This window comes from Dromiciops gliroides, chromosome 3 (genome assembly GCF_019393635.1).
Source record: "Dromiciops gliroides isolate mDroGli1 chromosome 3, mDroGli1.pri, whole genome shotgun sequence".
NCBI classification, from domain to species: Eukaryota; Metazoa; Chordata; class Mammalia; order Microbiotheria; family Microbiotheriidae; genus Dromiciops; species Dromiciops gliroides.
Genome location: NC_057863.1, coordinates 446091996 through 446115957, shown reverse-complemented (window position 1 = coordinate 446115957; position 23962 = coordinate 446091996). Strand labels below are relative to the sequence as shown.

The 23962-nt window shown below is 38.8% G+C and overlaps 1 protein-coding gene across 2 annotated transcripts in view; it reads left to right on the top strand.

Moving 5' to 3' along the window:
- Positions 1–10382: 10382 nt before the first annotated feature.
- NOSTRIN (nitric oxide synthase trafficking) overlaps positions 10383–23962 on the top strand; it is an 84526-nt gene continuing 70946 nt past the window's right edge. For both annotated transcript variants that reach the window (XM_043990821.1, XM_043990820.1), the window contains exon 1: positions 10383–10505. In XM_043990821.1, the coding sequence (XP_043846756.1) occupies positions 10386–10505 (120 nt within the window). In that variant the 5' untranslated portion in view covers positions 10383–10385. The remainder of the gene's footprint in view (positions 10506–23962) is intronic.

The window sequence follows — 23962 nt, the reverse complement described above, 5'->3', positions numbered from 1 at the left end:
AAGCAGAGAATATTGAATTTAAGAGCTAAAAAGAACCTTAGAGATGACCTAACACAATGGAATTATGTCACTCTAGTAGGCGCATCTATATTCCCCATCTGTGACAGGTTGCTCTATCAATGGTCAGGAACATAGGGCTGTGCAAAGGGGTTGTGTGCTACAGGCAAACTGTCAGCCACTGAGCACTTTACCTCTTCCTTCCCCATTATGCCCAGACTTATTTAGTCAAACTTGTCACTCATCAGTTCTAACCACACATACCCCACACCCCAGCTGGCCACTCTTCTAGACCCTGCATGCTATTTTAGCCACCCAAGCCTTCAGGTAAAGGAGCAATATTGACATAGACACACACACACACACACACACACACACACACACACACACACACACCACCTACAAATCATCCTGAAATTTAAAGCAAATATCTAAAGGATGTTCCTTTGTCAGCTATACTTGGAATCCAAAAGGCTGAAGATTGGACTCCATAAGTAAGAACCCATGAATATTAATATAGGTGATCAGATGAAGATATAATGTAATTTGGACTAATTTGCATTTGTAAAATGTCCTTGTTCTTATACTTCCCCTGGAAACTCACAGCCATGGATCACAGCTGTATGAAGAATGGATTGTTAATTAGTTGTCCATTAGTCTTCATATTTGAGCACTTATTTATGAAAAGCAGATTTGGGTTAATTCATTTTATGCAAATGAATCCATTTGACTTCCATTTTGACTCTGTGGTAACACCTGGAGCCCTGAAATGAATGTCTTTGGAACTTGGACACGTACATTAGACACGAAACACACAGGGCACAGAAAACAAGATCTACTTTGCACCTATAAAATAAGTTAATAATTGCCACTTGGGCTCCAGTTTGAGAATGATGGAATGTCTGTGAAATGACAAAAAGCTTTATTTCTGGGTAATTTCTTTGAACACAATGCAATTAGTATAAACTCCATGTAAAGATGTGACATTTTTAAGACTGGCTATTAACATTAACAGCCATAGTCCATGTGTTTGCAGCTTCTTTCCCGGTTTAAAACACTCATTAGGGATTTAGAACTGCAGAGATGGCTATGTCCAAAGGCCCTGGGCATGAAGGTACATTTTATAAAACCAGCATTAAAGAGCGAATAAATGTATGCACCAGCTCAGGTGGGATATGGAAATGGAGGGACCTAATTATGGCAGAAACCAGGAACAGAACTGTGTGTGATTTAATCACCATGAGATTAATGATAGACTGCTTCCCTCTGAAGACTGACAGGTGTGAGCACAACCATACATATGGTGTAAATACTCTCGGATGTTCTCTTACCTGAAATGTCAAGACCACACAGAATTTACCTCCCATCTGCTCAAACCAGCTAAAAACAAAAGGCGGCTTCCAAGTCTCAGAAGTGGAAGAGGTGACTTGGGATCTGCAAATGTATCACAGATGAATCAGGAAGAGAATGGCTCCTACCAATGCCTCATTCTAATCATTGCACCATAACAAGCCACAGGTATGAGGAATTCAGAAAAAACAACAACAACATGGAAATTTGTTGAGAACTCATGCAGAGCAATAAGTGGAGTCAATGGGACAGTATGCCTAATGAATACAGTAATGTACATAAAAACAGCACTAAAAGGCAGCTGAACTCAGATTAATTATAAGGAATAATCCTGGTATTAGAAATCAGAAACACTCTTTTTGCTCCTCCATACAAAGATGAGGACTATTGGTACTGAATCTTGCATACACTGTTAGACATTGTTCTTTTGCTGGTAAGTTTTGCTTAATTGTTTTGTTTTGTTTTGTTTTTCATTAAAAGGGAGAGTTCAATGCTGGGCGTTGCAAGGGAGGGGCACAATTTTAGGAAATGACTTTGATGTCTGCCATTTATAGCTCTTCACTATCTGATTTGAATCTTTTTTTTTTAAATTTTGTCCTTTGATCTTTAAGAGGACCATGACATCAAGGTGATGTCATGACTTGCAGTGAATTGGATTTAAGGGAGGGAGGGCTATGCAGGGTCACCAACCTCACTCAGTCCTCCAGAGCCATCTGGGTCCAGTGGCAAGATATACATCAGGACGACTGGACGTGGCCCTGGACATTTAAGGCAATTGGGGTTTAGTGACTTGTCCAGGGGTCACACAGCTAGTAAGTGTCAGGTGCAATTTAAACTCAAGTCCTTCCAACTTCAGGGCCAGTGCTCTAACCACTATGCCACCTAGCTGCCCCATTTGATTGGAATCTATTTTTTCCTAGACTGATTTCACATTATTTTTTGTTGGCCAGCCAGTCAAAAACTATTTATTGAGCTCCTATTTTGTGCCAGGTATTGTGTCAAATGCTAGGAATACAAAAAGTGGCAAAAGACAGTCCCTGCTCTCAAGGAGCTCACAATCTAATGCCACTTGATATTTTAGCCAAAATGACTCCTTCCTTGACAGTCTATCTTCTTTCTTCATACCTTTGTAAATACTTCCACCATCGGAGAAATAAACGTTCCTGCTCTTCATCTCTGACTCTAGGAATTCTTGCTCCCTTCAAGGAGCAGATCAAACGCCACCTCCTACAAGGGCCTTTCCAGATTCCTGTCTCCCAGGTGTTAGTGCTTTCTTCCAACCCCAAAACTGCTTCATTTGCATATTTTATTATGCATCTGAGAACCTGTTGTTTCCCGCCCCCCCAGAAGAATCTAAGTTCTTTGAAGGCAGGAACTGGTTCATTTCTACTTTGCACTTAGCACAGTACCTAGCATATGGTAACTATTTACTATATACTAAGAACTGTGGCCCTGGAGTCAGGAAGACTTGAGTTTGAATCAGACCACAGTCTCTTACTATAACTATCTGGCTTTGTGGAGTCACTTAACCACTGTCTACTTCAATTCCTCAAATGTAAAATGTGGACAATTATAGTACCTCCCAGGGTTGTTGTGAGGATCAAATGAGATAATATTTTTAAAGAGTTTAGCACAGTGCCCAGCACAAAGCAAGCACTTAATAAATGCATTCCTTCCACCCCTCCCTTCCTTTTGTTGAATTGAGATGAATATATTAAAAAACATTTAAAAAGCAATAACAACAACAACAACAAAAATAATTTCAGATCTTGCTCAGTTTGATCCCACTCAAGGTTTAACAAGTGAGTCACTGGGAGTGAAGAAGTAGGTAATTCACATTTATGTAATGCCTTATGATTTCAAAGCTTTTATATATATATATATATATATATATATATATATATATATGTTAACTTAATCAGCCTTCACAACACTGATTAGAGACAAAGTGAGCCAGCAGTATAGGATTTCTCCATTTTTCAAAATATAGTAAAAACAAATAAAGTTATATACACGGGTCTATAAAGACAACTTGAAAGTGGATAGAGAGAGCTGTCCTTGGAGTCACCTCTGATACATACTGACTGGGTAACTATGGGCAAGTCACTTAACCTCTCAAAGTTCTAGATAATTCCCTAAAACTATCCATTGGGGTACCAACATGCATTGGGAGAGGGAGTTTCCTCATCTGGGAACTCCCTATATCAATAAAGTCATAGGTTCATTGCCTGTCTGACTAGGAGACTCTGGACAAGTCACTTAACTTGCCAGCACCCTCAGGCAACTCTAAAGACAAGAATGTATTGATCTGAAGTGGTAGAGAAAATTCTTTACCAGGAGTTCCCAACCCTGATGAAATCACAATCATAATTCTTCCCAGTCCTTCAGTTGTGTGCATTAATATTCTAAATATCCATTGGAAGCAGTAGTAAAGTCAAATGCTTGTGGTAGACTGAATAAAGGCCTTCAGCAGCAAACCTCAATCCCAATTTAATATATTCCTGCCTGTTTCTCATGGTTTTGATTATAAATTTTAAGAGGTCAGCTCCCACTCCTCCCTGATCTTTTCCAATGCTCTTTTGTCTGCCTCACTTCCCAAAGTTGTCTGGAGCACCTTTTGCCTATAAAGTCAAACTTTCCTTTGGCTTCTATAATAGCAACTTAAAAAACCAAAACCAAACCAAACCAAACCAAACCAAACCCTCCTTACTTAAGAAACTATACTTTCTCTATGTTCCTCTAGCAGTCAGAGATAGGTCATATGCCTTTGGAGAGTCCAAAACAGCAATGGAGGTTATGATTAGGGTTGGACAGTTAATGCAGCTTGTTCGTGACCTGACCTCTTCCTCTCTTTCCAGTTTTCTTACAAGTTACTCCTCTTCATGAGTTCTACAATCCAACAATGTTAAACCTACTTGCCCTTTCTTTCATATGACTCTTCCATCTCTACTCTCTGTGCTTTTTCATTGGCTATGAATCACACCTGAATTGCTCTGTCCCCTCTTTTCCATCTTGGTTTCCGTGGCTCCTTTCCAGACTCAGCTGGAAATCTACCTTCTGAAGGAGGCCTTTCTCATCTTGCCCTCTCCCCAGTTGTTAATGCCTTTCCCTCTCAGATCATCTTCCATTTGTTGTTGCTTTTCAGTTGTGCCCATTTGGGGTTTTCTTGGCAAAGACACTGGAGTGGTTTTCCATTTCCTTCTCCAGCTCATTTTCCAAATGAGGAAACTGAGGTAAATAAGGTTAAGTGACTTACCTAGGGTCACAAGGTAGTAAGTGTCTGAGGTTGGATTTGAACTCGGGAATATAAGTGTTCCTGATTCCAGGCTTAGTGCTCTGTGCACTATGGTGCCGCCTAGCTGCCCCATCTTCCATCTGTTCTGTATATATGTTATATGAACCTAGTTATTTACATATTGTCTCCTCCATTAGAATATAAACTCCTTGGGTGCAGGGTTTGTTTTTACCTTTCTTTTTATCCCTAGAGCCTGGCATATAAGAAGTTCTTAATAAATGATTGATTACTGACTGATTAAAGTGTAGCTGAATCTTGACTCATAGAACCTGGATCGCAGTCCCAGCTCTGCCACTTGTCTGAGTGACTTTAGCTCTGTCAACCTGAGATTTTAATAAAAATAGTCAATACAGCAAAATGGAGGGCTTTGATCAGGGAAGAGGAGTTGCAGCTCATGGTACCAGCACATCGAGCTCTGGAGTACCCAAGGAGGAAGGCTGGGAACAGCATTGATAGAGAGCACCAAGATAGAGAGAATGAATGACTAGGTTGCTGGTGGAAGGGATTAGGTATCTCAGTTTCACCAGATAATTTGTTTTGTATGCCATGCAAAAGTCCCTAAAGATAGTTTGGGAATAAAGGGAGGGGAGAGTTTGGGAGATTTACAAAATAATCAGAGGCCTGAGTGACAAAGTCTGGTCAACCCCAGGCAATTCATTGGCCTGGAACCCAAACCAGGTCATAGTCAGTTCTCATCAATTGTGTTTGTCAGCTCTTAGGATTTAGAGAAGAACTGGTCCTTGAGGCTATCTGACCCCTTCATTTTGTGGATGAGTAAACTGAGGAACAGGGATAGCTATGTGGCTCAGTGGATAGAGGACTAGACCTGGAGTCAGGGAGACCTGAGTTCAAATCTGGATTCAAACACTTAATAGCTGTATGACTAGTGGCCAAGGCACTAAACCCTGTTGACCTCATTTTCCTCATTTAGAAAATGAACTGGAGAAGGAAATGGCAAACCACTCCTGTATCTCTGCCAAGAAAACACCAAAAAGGGGTCATGAGGAGTCAGACATGACTGAAAAACAACTAAAAAAACAAAAATTGAGGAACAGAGGGATATAAGGTAACTTGTCCAGGGTCGTATTGCTAGTAAATGGCAGAACCAATACTCTAATTCAGTTCTTCTGACTCCAAATCCTATGGTTTTTTTCCATTATTCAATGCTGAATTTGTTGAACTACTTTGAATTCTGGTTTCCTCAGATATAAAATGAGGGTTTTTGATTATTAGGCTCAATATAACCAAATCTAAATCATTTGACTTCAAGATTTATGGACCAATCTCCTTTGCTCTATTTCATATGCCAACAATAATAAAAATAATAGCTACCGGGCAGCTAGGTGGCGCAGTGGATAAACCACTGGCTGTGGTTCAGGAGAACCTGAGTTCAAATCTGGCCTCAGACACTTGACACTTATTAGCTATGTGACCCTGGACAAGTCACTTAATCCTCATTGCCCCACAAAAACAATAAAATAATAGTAGTTACCATTTATATAGTGTTTACTCTGTGCCAGGCACTGTGCTAAGCACTTTACAATGATTATCTCATTTGCTCCTCACAACAACTGTGGGAAGTAGGTACTATTATCATCTACTTTTTACAGCTTAGGAAACTGAGGCAAACAGAGATTAAATGACTTGCTCAAGGTTACACGGCTACCAAGTGGCTGAGGCCAGATTTGAACAAAGGTCTTACTGACTCCAAGCCCAGAACTCTATCCACGAACTTTATCCATGGCACCACCTTGCTGTCTCTTAACACTGGTCAGTTTTCTTCTATAGATGTGTTATTTATCAGTTACCTAGAGGGAGTGGGAGAGAATATAGGTGGCTTAGCACAGATCACCAACAGTTGTGAAAAACAGCTGTGAGAAAAGAATATTTTTCTTTTTTGTAAAAATAATGTATTATGATATTAGGACCAAAGGTTTTTCCCCTTTTCTACTTCCTCATCCCAAAATGAACCAGTGTGGAAAATTTCTTTTCAAGATTTGCCCTGGCCAAGATCTAATCAGACAATAAAAGAAATTCTAAGTTTAAAGGAGGGATAAAAATTGGGACCCAAAATTATAAATAAAATGTTCATTACATTAAAAAAAGAAAGAAATTCTAAGTTTAGGCTAATGGGTATATTCCTACTCATTGTGTTTGCTCAGACAGGTCTGGGAGATGTTCATTCTTTCTATAATCAAGACAGGTGATATAGAAATTGATGTCTCTTTGACCAATATTTTAGTGACCTAACTTGCATACCCCAAGTTAGCCCAACTCCCATTTGATTAACCAATCACAATTGAGTAGGCACCCCTCGGGAATACCTCCACTTTGAAGGGAATATAAACTGTGACGCCACCACCATTAGGGGTCTTTGGTCTGAGAAACATTCCCAATGACTATCCTTTTATTAATAACCTGCTGTCCTTATTAATAAAAATGATTAAAATTACCCAGAAACTATGTCTTTCAAGCTTTTTAATCATCCACAACTAGAAGCCTGTATGCTACTGACAATGAATTAATAGTGTGATCCTCACCCTAGAGGAGTGCGACAGTTATTAAAAATTGATTGATGTTGGTAGTGATACCAAAGAGTGATCCCCACCCACTCTTGCTGGTTCAGCTTTGTTTCTCTACCTTTGTTCAGCATTTCCACTGACTTTAAATGGACCTTGTATGGGTGATAGACAAATGGAGGCTGAAAGAGAACGAGAACTGAATGTGTTTAAGTACTAGTGTGTTTTGCCAGGCTGACTTAATGGAGCTCTTTATAAGCATGATGCATGCTTATTCCTTCCTGACATTCTGAGAAAATTCCCTGCAGTTTGGTAAGTGGATCTTACAAAGAAATAGGCTATTTGTATTAACATCTCCTAAAAAATGAAGTCTTAAAATCAGAGACCACTGGTTGAAAAGGAAAAGGAACTTTACCCCCCCCATTCACCCTAAAAGATCACTTCTTCGGAATACATAAAGCAAGGATAGATTATTAAGCTATTTTTTCCAAATTTATATCCAAGCTTTTCAGCCTCCATGTTATGAGACCTAGGAGACAGTTCTGGATAAGAACAATCGTTAAAATCCAAAACCTTTTATCCCCAATTCCCACCTCCCCCCATAGCCTATCCCAGCCTATGTATTTGTGGCATCCACTTAGCTTAATGCTGCCTGACTCACCATCCAAGATGGGCTCCCACAAAGTACTTGAGGTGAGAGAAACAAGGTAGCAAACTGGCTTGTCAACAGGCATGATGGTTCTTTTGACAAATTCAATTCTACAAACACATATTAAGCACCTGCTTTGTGCAAGATACTATTGTGAGGAATTTAAAGCCCAAGAGACAGAGTTTCTGGGTAATTGTTTATTAAATTGATGGTCATTGAGGGGCAGCTAGGTGGCGCAGTGGCCCTGCAGTCAGGAGTACCTGAGTTCAAATCCGGCCTCAGACACTTAACACTTACTAGCTGTGTGACCCTGGGCAAGTCACTTAACCCCAATTGCCTCACTAAAAAAACAAAAACAAAAACAAAAAATTGATGGTCATTGGTCTCTATTGGTAATCAAAGACAAAATTGTAGATATCCCTGAATGCTTAAATACATTTAGAAAAGTTGCTGCCCCTTACCAGTGGAGATCAACCCTGACTGGTGGTCTATGAATGAGATGGGGACAACTCCTGCTGAGAACATGGTTAGATCCTGAGACTTAGCTGCATCTGGCTCTCTGGACAAAGGCATCTCTGCCTGGACCACTCTGGCAATCTAGACAAAAGGAATCCAGCCTCAACCACTCAAGTTGAACTTTTCTGGGGTTTCAAAGGTGAAAGCCTATTGCTTTTAGGGCTGGAATTCACCTAGATTAGATTCTATTTACACTTTAATCAGAAGTAAACTTTCTTAGTTGGGTGGGGTCCTGCCCAAGATTGAGCGGAATGTTCCTGGAGGTTTAGGCCAATTTCATCAGCACCCCTGTCTTTCTGAGACAGACTGACCTATAAGGGCTGGTCCTTATTGAGGAAATAAAGGAAAAAACCTCAATCCTAATTTAATAATTGATTATTAATATGAGAAAAACAATCCTTTCTCTCACTAAGGTCTAGGTGTACAATGACAAAAACAAAACTGTCCCTGATCTCAAGGAGTTCACATACATGTACACAAATAAGTCAAACTATGTATAAAACAATACTGTAATTTCAAGAAGGAAAGAGTATTAGTAACTGGGGATCAGGGGAGGAGATTCAGCCAGCACCTCAAATAGGAAATGGTCCCTGAACTGGACTTGGAAAGGAGCTAGTAATCTTACAAGGCAGAGATGAGAAGGGCATACTTTCCAGGCATGAGGCATCTTCTGCGAAGACAAGAGATGCAATATTGTATACAGGGAATAGCTAGCAGGCAATTTGAGTGGAATGGAGATTGTGTAAAAGATAATAATAGAAAATGCTAAGAAAGGTAGGTGTTATATTGTGGGATGCTCCCAGACTCAGGATTTTTTTGTTTGTTTGTTTTTTATGTGTGTTTTTAAAAAATTTACCCTACAAGCAATAGGGTGACACTGAAGAGTTTTGAGTAGGGAGATTACATTAATTAAAAAAAAAAAAAGGTAAAAAAGGGGCAGCTAGGTGGTGCAGTAGATAAAGCACCAGCCCTGGATTCAGGAGGACCTGAGTTCAAATTTGACCTCAGACACTTGACACTTGACACTTACTAGCTGTGTGGCCCTGGGCAAGTCACTTAACCCTCATTGCCCCACAAAAAAACAAACAAAAAAAGAGATTACATTATATGACCTGTACTTTAAGAATATTAATTTAGCAACAGTGTGAAGAATGGATTCAAGAGGAGAGAGACTGGAGACAAAAACTTCTACGCTTTTCTTCTACATTCACGAGTGCACCGCTGATTAGTTGACACCTCTCCCTTTTTCTACCTCTTCCTTGCAGAAATCTACTATTTCCACTAAAAATGGCCTCATCATGCTTGACTCTCTTGTATACCTTGGGCAATAGACTCAATCAGGATAGATATCTGGCCCTATACATTCCTCCTCCCCACCACCAAATGTCATGTAATTCAGAACTCAGTTATAATCTTTGTTTTTTTTCTTTTAAAAAATATTGTTAATTATTTCACTAAATATTTTTCAATTACAAGTAAAAAAAAAATTAACTTTTTTTTAAATTTCAATTTCCAAACTCTTTCACTTCCTCCCCTTTTCTTCTCTCTTTGAGAAGGTGGGCAATTTGATGTTGATTATATATGAAATGTCAAGCAAAGCATATTTCCTTATTATCCATGTTACAAAAGAAAACACAAACAAAATAAAACCAAAAAAAATAGAGTTAAAAAAATAGACTTCGATCTTCATTCAGGGTTCATCAGATTTCTCTGTGGAGATGGATAGCATTTTCATCATAGGTCCTTTGGAAATGTCTTGGATCATTGTCCTGATCAGGGCAGCTAAGTCACAGCTGATAATCCTTACAATATTGCTGTTGCTGTGTACAATGTTCTCCTATAACCTTTGAATTTTAACCTGTTCTTGAAGTATTTATAGAAATCATTGCCTGACAGAAAACCATAACAGCTTCCTAGGCCTGGAGCTGTTGCTCTACCGGATAGTATTTTGATTATTTTATTCAGGAAATAAATGGGATGAAAGTCCAGAACTGAAGCTTCCTCTCTGTTGTCTTTGGCAAGGATGATGTGTGCCTCCGTGTACGGCAGGCCCTTCTGAATGCAGGAAGTCCAGGAAACACCCAGCCTTGATAACAGCTTGGAGAATGCTGGGACCAAAGGTAAAAGGACAGAAGCAAAAACCCACTCCAATATGAAGGATCCATTGACAAACTGCTCAGTGAGTAACTGTGTGCTTGTGTGGGCACCAGCCTGTGTATGTGTGTGTGTGTGTGTGTGTGTGTGTGTGTGTGTTTGGGGAGGGTAAGGGGCAGAGGGAAGGGTTGGGATTCATCTACTAATGGATTTTAACCAGTGACTTCACACACATCAGGGCTGCCAAAGACCACGAATGATGAGATATAGACAGCTGTGCACTAGCTTGTGGTTTGCTTTAGTTCAATTTACCATAGCCAAGGGAGAGGACAGGTTGTTTCTTGCTTCTTAGCCAAGAATCCTTATAAATGTGCTTTGTTTTGTTTTGTTTTTTTCAATGTGAGATGTGGGTCTGCATTCATATTCTGGTAGGCTGGATGTGTCCTAGCCAGAGGCTACTTTAGGATCCCAAGACCCAGATAGAAGATACAGACTATACAATGGATACAGAAAGCTGTGCTTGAAGAGAAAAAAAATCTGGAGTTGATTTTTAACACTGAAATTGAAGACAAGATTTAAATAATTTCTTAGAACCTAGTTTCTAATCTTTTATTATAAATCCTGTTCCTTTAAACTATTTCTTTTAACATAACCTTCCCCCCCATTTTTTATTGGTAGCTGAAATCAAGATTTATAGGCTATATAGTTAAAGATAAAGGAGGGGGAAGAGGAGCTAAAGCAGAGAGAGAACACTCTCTCCAGTGTTCTGATTAGTTTACCAAGAAGTTCATTTCAAATGTGGGAAGATCACTGGCAATGGAATTATGGTTAGAAGTACAAAGAAATTTCCAGAGCCTTCGCAGAAGCAGTAGAAATCTACAGCCACAATCAAGATGCACTTAGAAAAAAAAAAAGATCAAATGTTCTTCAACTATCTGAGCAGCCAGAGAATGAGAGAGGAATTTAGATTGTGCAGAAAACCTGAAACTAGGTGGCCCCAAAAGACAGAGTGGAAATTCTCTTCTTTTTCATCTTTTTTTAAATGAAATAAAAAAAAATAAAAACCTCTCTGACTTGGAACATGTGATGATAGGAATGGGCCTGGGGGAAGACAAGAAAGCAAGATGGGAAAGAGAAAAGATGTCATTAAGGATTATTATTTCAATAAGTTTTGATTATCTAACCAATAGGAGTAGCACAGACCCAAATGAAACAAAATGACAAGGTATCTAACGAATGACCATTAGGAATTAGTACATGTAAATAAAGCAGACTGATAAGAAAAAAATATTTGACAATAGAATGATGGAAGGAAGTCTAAGATCAAAAGATCAAAGGTTTAGAGCTAGAAGGGACCCTCATTTTACAGATGAGAAGACTGATCCCTAGAGAAGTTGACAACCTCCCCCAAGGTCACTCAGTTCCCTAGTGGCCAGAACCCAGGACTTCTGATTTCCAGTCAAGTATTCTTTTCCTTTGCCCAGGACAAGCATAGGAATAAAAATAGTGGTGAGACATGTGACCCTGGCCAAGTCTTTTAACCTTTCTAAGCTTCAATTACCTCATTTGTGAAACAGGTATAATAAATTATTAAGCATCAAATGTGATTACTTATTTTAAGCTTTTTGTAACCATAAAATCCTATATAAATATCAGCTACTGTCACAATGTATTTCATACCCTGATAATGGGCTTGGTTGACAATAGGTAATTGATGCCATATGTGAGAGGGGGCATTCCTAATCTGTTCCAGATGTGGTGGAGAAATTCCCAGGGTCACTTATCTGATACCAGGCTTGAGTGGGGGTAGTTTTCTTAGACAGACCAGAGATTAGATGGGGGTTTCAGTTGTCTATGTGCTGTGATAGTCATTCTAGAGCCCTAACCGCTTGGAAGCTGCAATCATTAACTGTTTGACGCAGGGTTAAAATGGGTCAGAACAGTGGAAGGGTACAAAACTCTGTCATTGCCTATGTTTTATGGGTCCCATTTAGCCTAAGTGACTCCATATTGGAGTCCTATCATTACAACTACAACATCGAACAGTATATTTCAGAAATCACAATGATCACAGTGTTTCTCTCCTTCAAATTTATATTCTCTTCATATTTATATTTATTTTCTTCAAGTAAAAAACAAATCCATTTCCCACTGATATGTTTACAGTGTTTCAGTTTAGGGGCACATTTAAATAAAACAAACATTTTTTCTATTAGATAAATGAGTTCCTTGAAGACAGGGATTGTCTTTTGCCTCTTTTTATAACCCCAGCACTTAGCACGGTGCCTAGTAAAGAGTAGGAACTTAATTAATGTTTATTGATTGATTGATTATAACTGCCTAAGGCAAAGAAATTATAAGGAAGGGAGAAGATGGAAAAAATATTCAAAAGTGGGCAAAAGAGGGGCTAAATTCCTGCAGAGTTCAATTAAAAATTATTTTTCCCAGAACAAAGGTTAACAGGGAAGAACAAGAATTAGGAAGGATTAAAAAAAAAACACCCTTCACAAAAACACTACTTCTTTCCCCAGAATAATAATGATAGTTTGCTTTCTTTTGTCTCCCCAAGTGCTTAGCACAGTGACTGGCACATAGTAGGTGCTTAATAAATGCTTATTGACTTACTGACTGACATTTCAAAATATACTTTGTAGCTTTGTGAGATAGATAGCAAAAGCATTATTATTCCCATTTTAACAGAGGAGGACAATCAATTTCAGAGAGTTTAGTAAATCTCAACTGGCTCCTGTCCTAACCCTCCCCATTCCCCTTAAAGTGTCTCAGCACTAGATCTCAGTGCTGACTTAAACTCTTTGGTCAAGCAGGTTTCTGTCCTGTGTAAGGACACTCTGACCTTACTCCTTAAAGATATCTATCATTAACAATAGTATAGAAACTAATTTGTCCAGCTTCACACAACAACCAAGTATCTGAGGCTATATTTAAACTCAGGTCTTCCTGAGTCAAGCACTCTAACTGCTAAAACAACCTGACAATAATAATAATTAACAACAACAACCAACATCTATATAGGGTTTACTCTATGCCAGGTACTGTGTTATAAGCTGTAGAATTATTATCTTATTTGATCCTCACAATCATCCTGGGAAGTAGGTGCTATTATTACCCCCATTTACAGATGGGGAAACTGAGGCAGGCAGAACATAAATTACTTGACTAAATTCACACAATTAGTATCCAAGATAATGTTTGAACTCAGGTCTTCCTGAGTCCTGTACTCTGGCCACTATACCTAGCTGACAGAATAAAATTAATTTCTTTTTATCAGTCCAATACTCTTCAAAAATCAATCATCTACCATTTATTTCATTCTTCCTATGTGTTAGGCTTGGTGTTAGATGCTAGGGATACAAATATAATTGTAAGAGAGACCCTGCCTTCAAGTAAGTTATATTCTAATAAAGTATAAAAGACATACAGTAGTGTAGTGTTAGCTGTGGAAGGGAATTTTGGTCTAGTTACTCACAGGACTTAAGAGTGGAGTCTATAGACTGTCAGGCTTTTTTTTCAGTAGCTGTGGTAGTATTGATTTGATTGTTGTTCCCCAAGCAAAAGCAAGAGATAGAAGTAAGGGGGGGGGGCGGGGAGAAAGACAAGGACATGATATTCATGCAGCTTCAAGGCAGATGGCAAGATGCTTGGGATGGCTAGATGAGATGTGAGATTTGATCTGGGTCACTTAGACCATGAAAGGTGAGTTTTCACTTACTCATCCACCAATGAGTTCATCTCTGCCTATTGTAAAATTCCAAAGCTGATTGGATTAACTCCAGTAGGAAAGGGGGGGGGCAGCAAGTTATCTTGAGGTTCTATCCGGAAGATCTCTATTCCAGGTGGCATGAGATGGCCAGAGATCTAGGCTGGGGAAGTTCTGGTGTCCTGACAGAAAGCTAGATGTGAGGGTATGCTGGATCTAAATCGAAAGGACTACTGACAGTTGATTATTAAATTTTCAGTGTAAGCATTTACAAATCAAAAATCAGCAAACACCATAAATCAGGGCTTGATTTGTTTTGTTGCTTTGTCTAGATGAAAGAAAGTGATGGATAAAATATTAATAATGCACATTAAACTTTTTTTTTTTTGGCAGGGCAATGAGGGTTAAGTGATTTGCCCTGGGTCACACAGCTATTAAGTGTCAAGTGTCTGAGGCCGAATTTGAACTCTGGTCCTCCTGAATACAGGGCTGGTGCTCTATCCACTGTGCCACCTAGCTGCCCCCATTGCACATTGTAATGATTGGAATGATGCCACCTACTGGAGACTTGCTGTGGGAAAGCTCCACCATGAGGAAAATGCCTCAGAGGCATTGTGGCTTTTCCTTGGGGTCAGGAAATGACGTTTGCTCATGGGTGCTGTCTATCAAGGCTACCAGCCAATCAACTTGAGGAGCCTCCTATGGTCTGGGAGGAGACAGGAAGGAGGAAAGGGAGCCTGCGTGGAGAGCTCTGGGGCTTTTTGGGTTCCTGACTTGATGGTGGTGGCGGCAGAGGACTTCACAGGAAATTTGAGGAAAGATAGGAATGCCAGGCTGTTGGAATTCTGTTCTCAATCTTTTTCTTTCTATTTTCCAATAAACCCTTAAAAACCTAAACTCGTTTTATCAGTGATTTTAGTCAGTTTCCCCCAAAACTGGGGGAACAGATTAGAATCCACATTTAGAATCTTAAATTACACAACATTAAACTTTAAAGTATGTCTTGCATACATTTTTTTGGGGGGGGGGAGGGAGCCAGTTGTTAAACATTTATTAACACATTCCTGCCTAGTTGGGAAAAAATCTATCAATAAAAGCAGTGTGTTGTAATGAGTTCTAGCCTTAGATCTAGGAAACCTGGGTTTGAATCTTTGGTATATGATGAACAAGTTCAGTCCATTTCTCTGAGACTCAAAGTCTGTGTAAAAGAGAAATAATATTCACTACCTGTGAACCTCCCTGTGTTACACTGCTGTGGTAAGGAAATTGTCCCCAAAGTGTGTCAGTAAGGGTCAGCTTTTTAAAAAAAAATGCTGAACCGATCAAATTGTACTGTTTATTTTCTTGGGCAGGTTTTAACTGTATGTACTTAGAAACAAATGACTCCTTGCAAGGAGACACTGAAATATAAAAGTAAAGAACTCCATTTGGAAACTTAAAATATGAAGGGAAATTGAATGATTTTCTTAAAATACCTAAAGTCTCCCACTACTTGTAAAATACTACCATGAAATCCCATCAAACTTCTCTGTGACCCTGGTGTTCCAACCTGGAGGGTACCTATAATAACCTGGGAACCAAATTATTCAACCATACCCAAAAGCAACTGGACTATTGAGCCCAACTTATTTCATACCTACAGGACAGGGATTGTTTTTTCTTTCTATCTCCAGTGCTTGACACAGTGCAGGGTACACAGTAAGATCTTTAATAGATGCTTGTTGATTGATTGACTGAGCATACCTACCCATAGGTCATATGGGGAGGTAACGTGATTGGCCAAATTTAGTGCAGGGCTTCTAGCTATCTGTGCTGAGAAATTGCCAAGGTGCTGGTAACCAGCATTATCTTTGGAAAGCATAAATTCAATCATACCAATCTGATCTCCTCCTATGAAATAGTGACAATAGATCAAGGGCTGATAGATCAAGGGCTTTGATTCTGATTCATATAACAGATTAGGAAAATACAGTTTGGATCAGGGGCCAAAGTGGTTTTTACTGAAGACAGCTTTTCCTCACTTCCCTCCTTTCCTTTTCCTTTTTCCTTTCTTTTCTCCTCTCCTCCCCCTTCTTCCCTCTCCCCATGAAAGGTCTTTTCTGCCTAGATCTTAAGAGTTATGGGATTTTCCACCTATCCCTGGTAAGATATGTTCTTATCCTTTAAACAGGACATATTTCTCAATAATCAGAAGTATTTTTATACAGGATGTTGGGTGTTTCTGGCTGCCAGCAATACTCATTCTTCCCAGCTGAGTCTATAGTACAAAGAGGGTACATATTCAAATAACTATGGAACAAGAAGTACCTTTCTTCCCTACCTCTCCCTTCTTCTTCTCACTTCCCCCTTCCCTACCCTCCCCTCCTCTCCTCCTCCCTCTTCTCTTTTTTTGTACCAAGCCTTAGCTAGTTATGGAGCTTAGAAGAGGCTTCACTAAAGAATGAGACAGATCTCTTATGTAAAATGCAATTGGCCTTTTATTCTGTCATGTTACTCACACAAGGGGAGATTCAGTGCCTACAGCAAAATACCCAGTCTCTAGAGCATGGAGGAGCTGGGGCAACAGGGGGAGGATTCAGATGGTCTTGGGAATCATGGGTGGATTGGTCTTTAAAATGCAGTGGCAGGAGAAAAAGAAATCAGCAATGATCTTTGGGCGAGGCCATTCGCAGACAAGGTACCCCTATTTCCCCTTTTCTTCCTTCCTTCTAATGGGGTAGAAGATGCCTGGATCACAATTACTTGTACATCTGATGCTTCTGGGGAAGGAGTGGGTTTTTCCTATCCCCGTCTTATAGTAGGGAAAAGGATAGATTTGGAAACAGGAAGACCTGGGTGTGTCCTAACTTTCTGTCTCATGAGCCTTGTGGATCTCAAAAGAAGCTCATAGACTTAAATACCTTTACTCTCACAATCTCAATCATTCCTTTCTACTGAGGCATCATGACAAAAAAAATGAACACGAGAAAAATGGCCTCCCATTCACCCTACAAACACAAGTACCAAACTGGAACTCATGGCCTGAATCATAGAAACCTAGGACATTTGAGGCCCTTTGGTACAGTTGGCTTTTGACTTATACAATCTCCAAAACATCCAAAGGATTGTGACAAATTCAGTAGAAACCATAGGATTGTAGATTTAGTGTTGGAAATGACCAGTGAGAAGGTATCTATCTATTACAACTCCCTCATTTTATAGATGTGGATTCTTATTTTTTTTGGGGTGACTTGCCCAGGGTCACACAGCTAGTAAGTGCCAAGTGTCTGAGGCTGGATTTGAACTCATGTCCTTCTGAATCCAGGGCCTCTGCTTTATCCACTGTGCCACCTAGCTGCCCCCATAGATGTGGATTCTAGGGCTTTGGAGAGGTTAAGTGATAAATCCAAGGTGGCAGAGACCTGATTCAAATCCAGATTCCATAAATTCAAATTCAACTGCCTTTTTTTTTTATACCAAACTGCCTCCCTCCATTAGTAAGGGTCTTTCTAGGATTCCCAACTAGCATCTTCTTTGGAAAAATCAAGGGTAAACGGATGAGGAATGGGAGAGGAGTTGAAAGCCTATGCCAAAGTAACTGTGGGCTCATCTCAATTCAGGCTGCAACCTAAAGGTGGCTGAGGCAGGGTCCTGTCTGATGTTCTGTGAGCACCTGTAACATTCAGCCCCAAGTTTCACCCAACTAATCTGTATCATACCCCATTTTCTCCACTGTTTGGGGCCCTAATGACTGTAAGAGAAATTCTTTAAATAGTACTTTAAGGGGACAACTAGGTGGCACAGTGGATAGAGCACTTGCCCTGGATTCAGGAGGACCTGAGTTCAAATCCGGCCTCAGACACTTGACACTTACTAGCTGTGTGACCCTAGGCAAGTCACTTAACCCTCATTGCCCCACAAAAAACAAAGCAAAAAAACCCACAGTACTTTAAAACCACAGTACTTTAAAATAGGTCTGTACTGAGTGTATTAATCTGTAATCATTTTTATTTGGCCTCGAGATTTCAGAACCAATTTTTACTCCAAATTGAGGAAGGTTTTGTTGTTGTTTTGCTTTTTGAGTATTGAGATAAAAATATAAATAACAGTATTAATAATTAATAGCTTTTTTATTGACATAGCTCTTTATGATGAGCAAAGTACTTTCCACCCATTATCTAACTTGATGCTCACAGTGACCCTGTGAAGCCACTGGGATAAATATAATTGTCCATTTTAGACAAATGAGGAGACTGAGTCTTAGAGAGATGAAGTGACCTGAACATAATCGTACAACTGACCCAAGGCAGAGCCTGAATGACTCCAAGCTCAATATCCCTATCCCGAAGCCATGTGTTTCATCACCTTCTAATATCAAAGATGATATTCGTGGTCTTCAATATTTATGAAAATGTCTTTTTCTAATTAAAAAAATCTATTTTATTTCCCATTCACTGAACAAAACAAGCATTTCCATAACAGTACAATAAAAAGATGATTGCACATGAAACTGCAAATTTACCATGTGCTATTTTCCATTCCCTTCAAATATACAACAAAGTTATCATGTAAATTTCTTTTTTCTTCTTTTTTTTCTTCTTTCTTTCCTCCTACCCCACCCTCCAGAGATGGCTACCATTAGACACAAATAGGTGTATATATATATGTGTGTGTGTGTGTGTGTGTGTGTATACATATATATGTAAAATTATTCTATAAATATTTCTATTAGTTCTTTCTCTGGCTGCAGATAGCATCTTTCTTCATGTATCCTTTTTTTAAAAAAAATGTGTATTTATAATAGTCAAAATTACTTAGTTGCTCAGTCATTCTTTTTTTTGTTTGTTTTGTGATTTTCTAAGCTAATATGTGGCCAGAGGGACTTGTTTCTTTTTTTTCCCCATTTCTTTAGAATTTTATTTTTTCCCAAATTACACATAAAAACAAATGAAAAAGCCTTTTTCTTGTGGCTGAACTTAGAATGGCTGGGATTTCTAGGAATGCCTCAACCTGCTATCCTTAAATCCAAGCACCTCAGAAGTGGACCCAGGTTAAGGCTGATCTAGGAAGATTTAAGCAGTTGCTAATTGAATGTTCAATCTTTTCTACACAGGCTTTTGTCTTCATTTATAGTTTTTGGTGATTGCATTTGCTTGCACTGAAGAGGCCCTGAAGGTTATGATCCAGCTCTAGGTTCATGATTACAACAGTTTTTAGTACCTTTTCCTGTGAGGTGGTTAATAATATATCATGTTTATCTCCTGACTGGGGCCAAGTCCAGCCCCGGCCTGCTAACAAGCCAGCTCTGCCTTTTTTAAGCATGGTTGCCTGTGGCAGACAGACAGCTTGGCATCGGGGCTTTTCCACAATCGCAGATCCGTTGCCAGGACCTAAAACAATGGGTAATGTCTCTGGCCTTCATAGTGATTTCCAAGGTCTCAGAACCTACTCCCAAGCTACTTCCCAGTCTGCTCCCTTAGCCTTGAAATCTCCCTAATAATGGATCGTTTTTCTTTCCATGATCAGATGTAAGACTTAAAAAGGGAATTCTCCCCGAGAGAGGTAATTCTGTGATTTAGATTTTCTTCTGGGGGAAAGAATTAATTGAATTAATAAATATTAATGAAGGATTTACTAAGTATGTGGTTCTGTACTTGACCCTGGGTATGTCAGGCTCTATACTTAGCACCGGGGGAAAAAAAAAAAAAACATAACACAAAGTCCTTGCCTTCAAGGAATTTCCATTCTCCTAGCACAAATAAACAGAGAGGTAAATTGAAGATAATACAACCTGGGAAAGAAGGCATGAAACCTAATGATGAGAGATTTGAAGGAAACAGGATTCTAAAAGGTGGAGAGCATTTCAGGCTGGACATGGGGATGCGCACCCTATACAAAGATTGAGACTATAGCAATTAGATTAATATGGCTACTGGAGATAAATGCATTAAGGGACATGTTTTGAAACAAATCTAGAAAGATCAGCAGGCAAGGATCCGAAATGTGAAGGACTTTAAATACTAAGCTGAGGACTTGGTGTCTTATCCTGTAGATTACAGGAAACCACTGATGACTATTGAGGCAGGGAGTAGAATCTTAGTCCTGTGCCTTAGGCAGATTACTTTGGCAGCTGTGTGGATTTCAGAGGTATGCAACTGGAAGCAGGAAGATCAATAAAGAAGATGTTGCAGTAGTTTTGGTGGGAAGTGAGCAGGGCTTGAACTCAGATGGTAGTGATGTGAGTGGGCAAAAGGGGACATTGAGGTGAAACTGACAAAATTTGGCAAATGAATGAATGACTAAGAGGAATGAGAGAGAGTGAAGAGCTGGAGATGAGAAGTCCAAGATAGGAACAGGCCAAGAGAGGAGGCTGGAAGCACCAAACAACTCCCTATTTCAGAATTTGGCTTGTGCCTAACCACTTATTACATCAATTAACAACATTAAGGCAACTCACTTAATGCCCCTGGGCCTCAGTTTTCTCATCTGCAAAATGAAGTGTGTCTCGATGAATTCTAATATCCCTTCCAACTATAAAATGGTGACCCTAAATACCAGAATATTACATAATTTATATACAAACTTTGGTCATATCAATTAAGCAATTTGTGAATGAATCCATTTTGGGTGGATTCTCTTAATTGATTTGCTCTCATACTCTGTGATTTCTTGAAGTTTGCTTTCCAAAAGGTTCATCTTTGAGCTTGACTAAATTGAATACACTAAGAGTTCTTGGTCCCACTATATATTAGTGAGATGTTGAGTTCAGTCAGTCAGTCAACATGAATTTATTAACATCTGTTGTGTGGCAGGCGCTGTGCTACATCCTGATGATACGAGGAAAGGCAAAGGACAATCTGTTCTCAGAGAATTCATAGTCTAATGGATGAGACTACATGCCCACACCTACGTGCAAATAATATACAGGATAAGTTGAGAATAATCAACAGTATATCTTTTTACATCAGATTAGATCTGTCTTCTAAAAGTAAACAGTCTCTGCCTAAAAAGGTAGCTTAAATGGTGCAGTATGGCTAGAACTCCCGACCTGAAGTCAGGAAGGCCCCGAGTTCAAATCCTATCTCTGACACTTACTAGCTATGTAACCTTGGTTTTATTTATACAAGAGAAGTTTAAGTTAAAACAATTGAAATTATCCATTTTACACTTCAACAATGCTCTCACTTTATAATATAGTTTAAAGTCTGATACTGCTGAATCTGCTTCCTTTACATCTTTTTTCCTTGCTTTCTTTGAAATTCCTGACCTTTTGTTCTTCCAAATGAATCTTTATTACTATTTTTTCTAATTCAGATAATTGGGATGTTATTGGATAGGTTGGTTAGGTTAAATCATCAATTTTTTTATTATATTGGATTTACCTACCCTTGAACAATACATAATATTTCAGTTATTTAGATCTGACTTCATTTGTATAAAAAGTGTTTTATGTTTATATCCATATAGTTCCTGCGCCTCTTTTGGCATCTATACTCTCAGGTATTTTATACCATCTATTTATTTTAAATGTTCTAAAACAATACTGAATAATATTGCTGATGCATAGTATAGTTTCCCTATTTTTCTCTTTTAATTAAATCTATTTTAGCTTTAATTTTGTCTGAGCACTACCCGCCCTCCCCCTACTAGCTTCTTCTGTATCAGTTTTTCTTTTATGCCTCATTTATATGACATAATCACTCTTTTTATATCTCTCCCTAAACAGTTTTATTTTCTTAGAATTACCCCCATCATACTCAGCTCAGCCCAAGCCTTTCTTTCAATACAGATATTTTCACATACAAGAAGTAAACAATTTGACATTGAGTCTCTTATAATTGGTCTTTAATATTTACCATATATTTCTCCTGGATATTATATGTCGAAATTTCCTTTACGTTCTTTTTGTTGTTGTTATTGTTGTTGTTGTTTTGTTTTTTGTCACAAATCCCTAAAAATCTTTCAGTTCATTAAATGTCCATTTTTTTTTTCATTCAGGATTATACTTAACTTTGCTGGGTAAATTACCCTTGGCCATAATCCCAGTTCTTTTGCTATACAAAATATAGTATTCTAAGACCAGCGTAGTAGCTGCTAGGTCTTGTATAATCCTTATTATAGCTCCATGATATTTATATTATTTTTTCTTGTTGCTTCCAATATTTTCTCCTTAACCTGGGAGCTTTGAAACTTGGCTACAATATCCCTATAAATTTCCTCCTGGGATTGCTTTCAAAGGATGATTGGTGAATTTTAAAAATTTCTTTTTTACCGCCTTTTTCTAGAGCTTCAGGGCAATCTTCCTTGATAATTTCTTATAAAATCATATCAAGATTCTTTTTTTAATCATAATTTTCAGGCAGTCTGACTATTCTTATATTATTTCTCCTTGATTTGTTCTCCAGAAAAGTTATTTTTCTGATGAGATGGTTCACATTCTCTTCAGAATTTTTTCATTCTCCAGACTTTGTTTTATTATTTCTTGGTGTCTTAGAATGTCATTAGCTTCCCCTTGCTCAATTCTAGTTTTCAGGGTATTATTTTCTTGCTTTAATTTTTTATTCTCTATTTCAAGTTGTTTGACTTTCTTTTCATATTTAAAAAAAATTTCTTGGATTGCTCATTGCTCGATATCTCTTATTTCATTTTTAAAGTCCTTTTAAAGTTCTTCCAACAACTCTTCTTGTGCTTAGGACTATTTAATATTTTTTCATTGAAAAAGGAGTACTTTTTTTAAAAAAGCGCCATTATCTTCCTTTGAATATGAACCCAAATTGTCTCTATCCCCATAGTAGCTATCTATGGTTGGGTTCTTTCTCCTTTGCTTAATCATTTTCAAAATTTAGTTTAGTTTAGTTTTAGTTTTAGTAGCTATTAATGTAATCAAGTTCTAGTCTCAAGGTATGATGAATGATGCCCCAAGCCTCAGGTCTTTCTTACTGTTATTTTCTGAGGCCTCAGCCTTGGGCTCTCCTTTCCACTCCTAAGCCACCAGTAGGGTCCCCAGACACACTATCTTGCAAATGATCTTGCTCCTTGTGGTCTCTCTGGAGGCTTTCCACTCTGCTATTGAACTGAAACCAGGGATTCTTTCCTCCTGCTGGCCCACAGCTAGCAAGATTGCTGACCCTTTGCTACTGTACTCATAGGTATGTGCTAGTTCCTTTTCCCTGCAGCCACAACCTGAAATACTTCTGGTCAGAGCAGCTGTACTTGGTGTCCTTTATTACTTGACAATGGAAAGCCCTTCTTTCCTTGTCTTCTACTCAGCTATCAAACTCCCACATCGTCAGTGAGATGAAAGTTCTAAGGCTACGTATGGCTGGCTCTCAACCCAACTATCCCCAGGGCTTGTTTGTTGATTCTGCAGAGTAGGCCTGGAGGTATGAGCCTTTCCTGGGGTCTTCTCCATTTTTCTTAGGAGGAAACCTGCTTTACCCTGACTTTTATTTATTTCCCTCTGAGGTGATGTGCTGTCTTTGTGTGTGTGTGTGTGTGTGTGTGTGTGTGTGTGTGTGTGTGTGTGTATAGGAAATTTGGAGAACTGAAAGTTTTCTGAACCTACTCTGCCATCTTATCAGAATCTTCTCCCTGAGCTGTGTTCATCACTGAAAGAAATTCTTAAATCAATAAGATCCCTCATAGATGATAAGATCATTGATGAGAACTGAGTAGGTCATTGACCCAAACTGCTCAATTCTACTTTATTTAGGAAAGAGGGAAACAAGAAGAAGACTTGATAATATAAGAAAACTACTCATATCTTGGCAAGTTGTTTTATCAAAAAAGCCCAAATGGGATAATTCATTTTCCTGAAGGCAAATTTCAGATTCATTTCACAACTA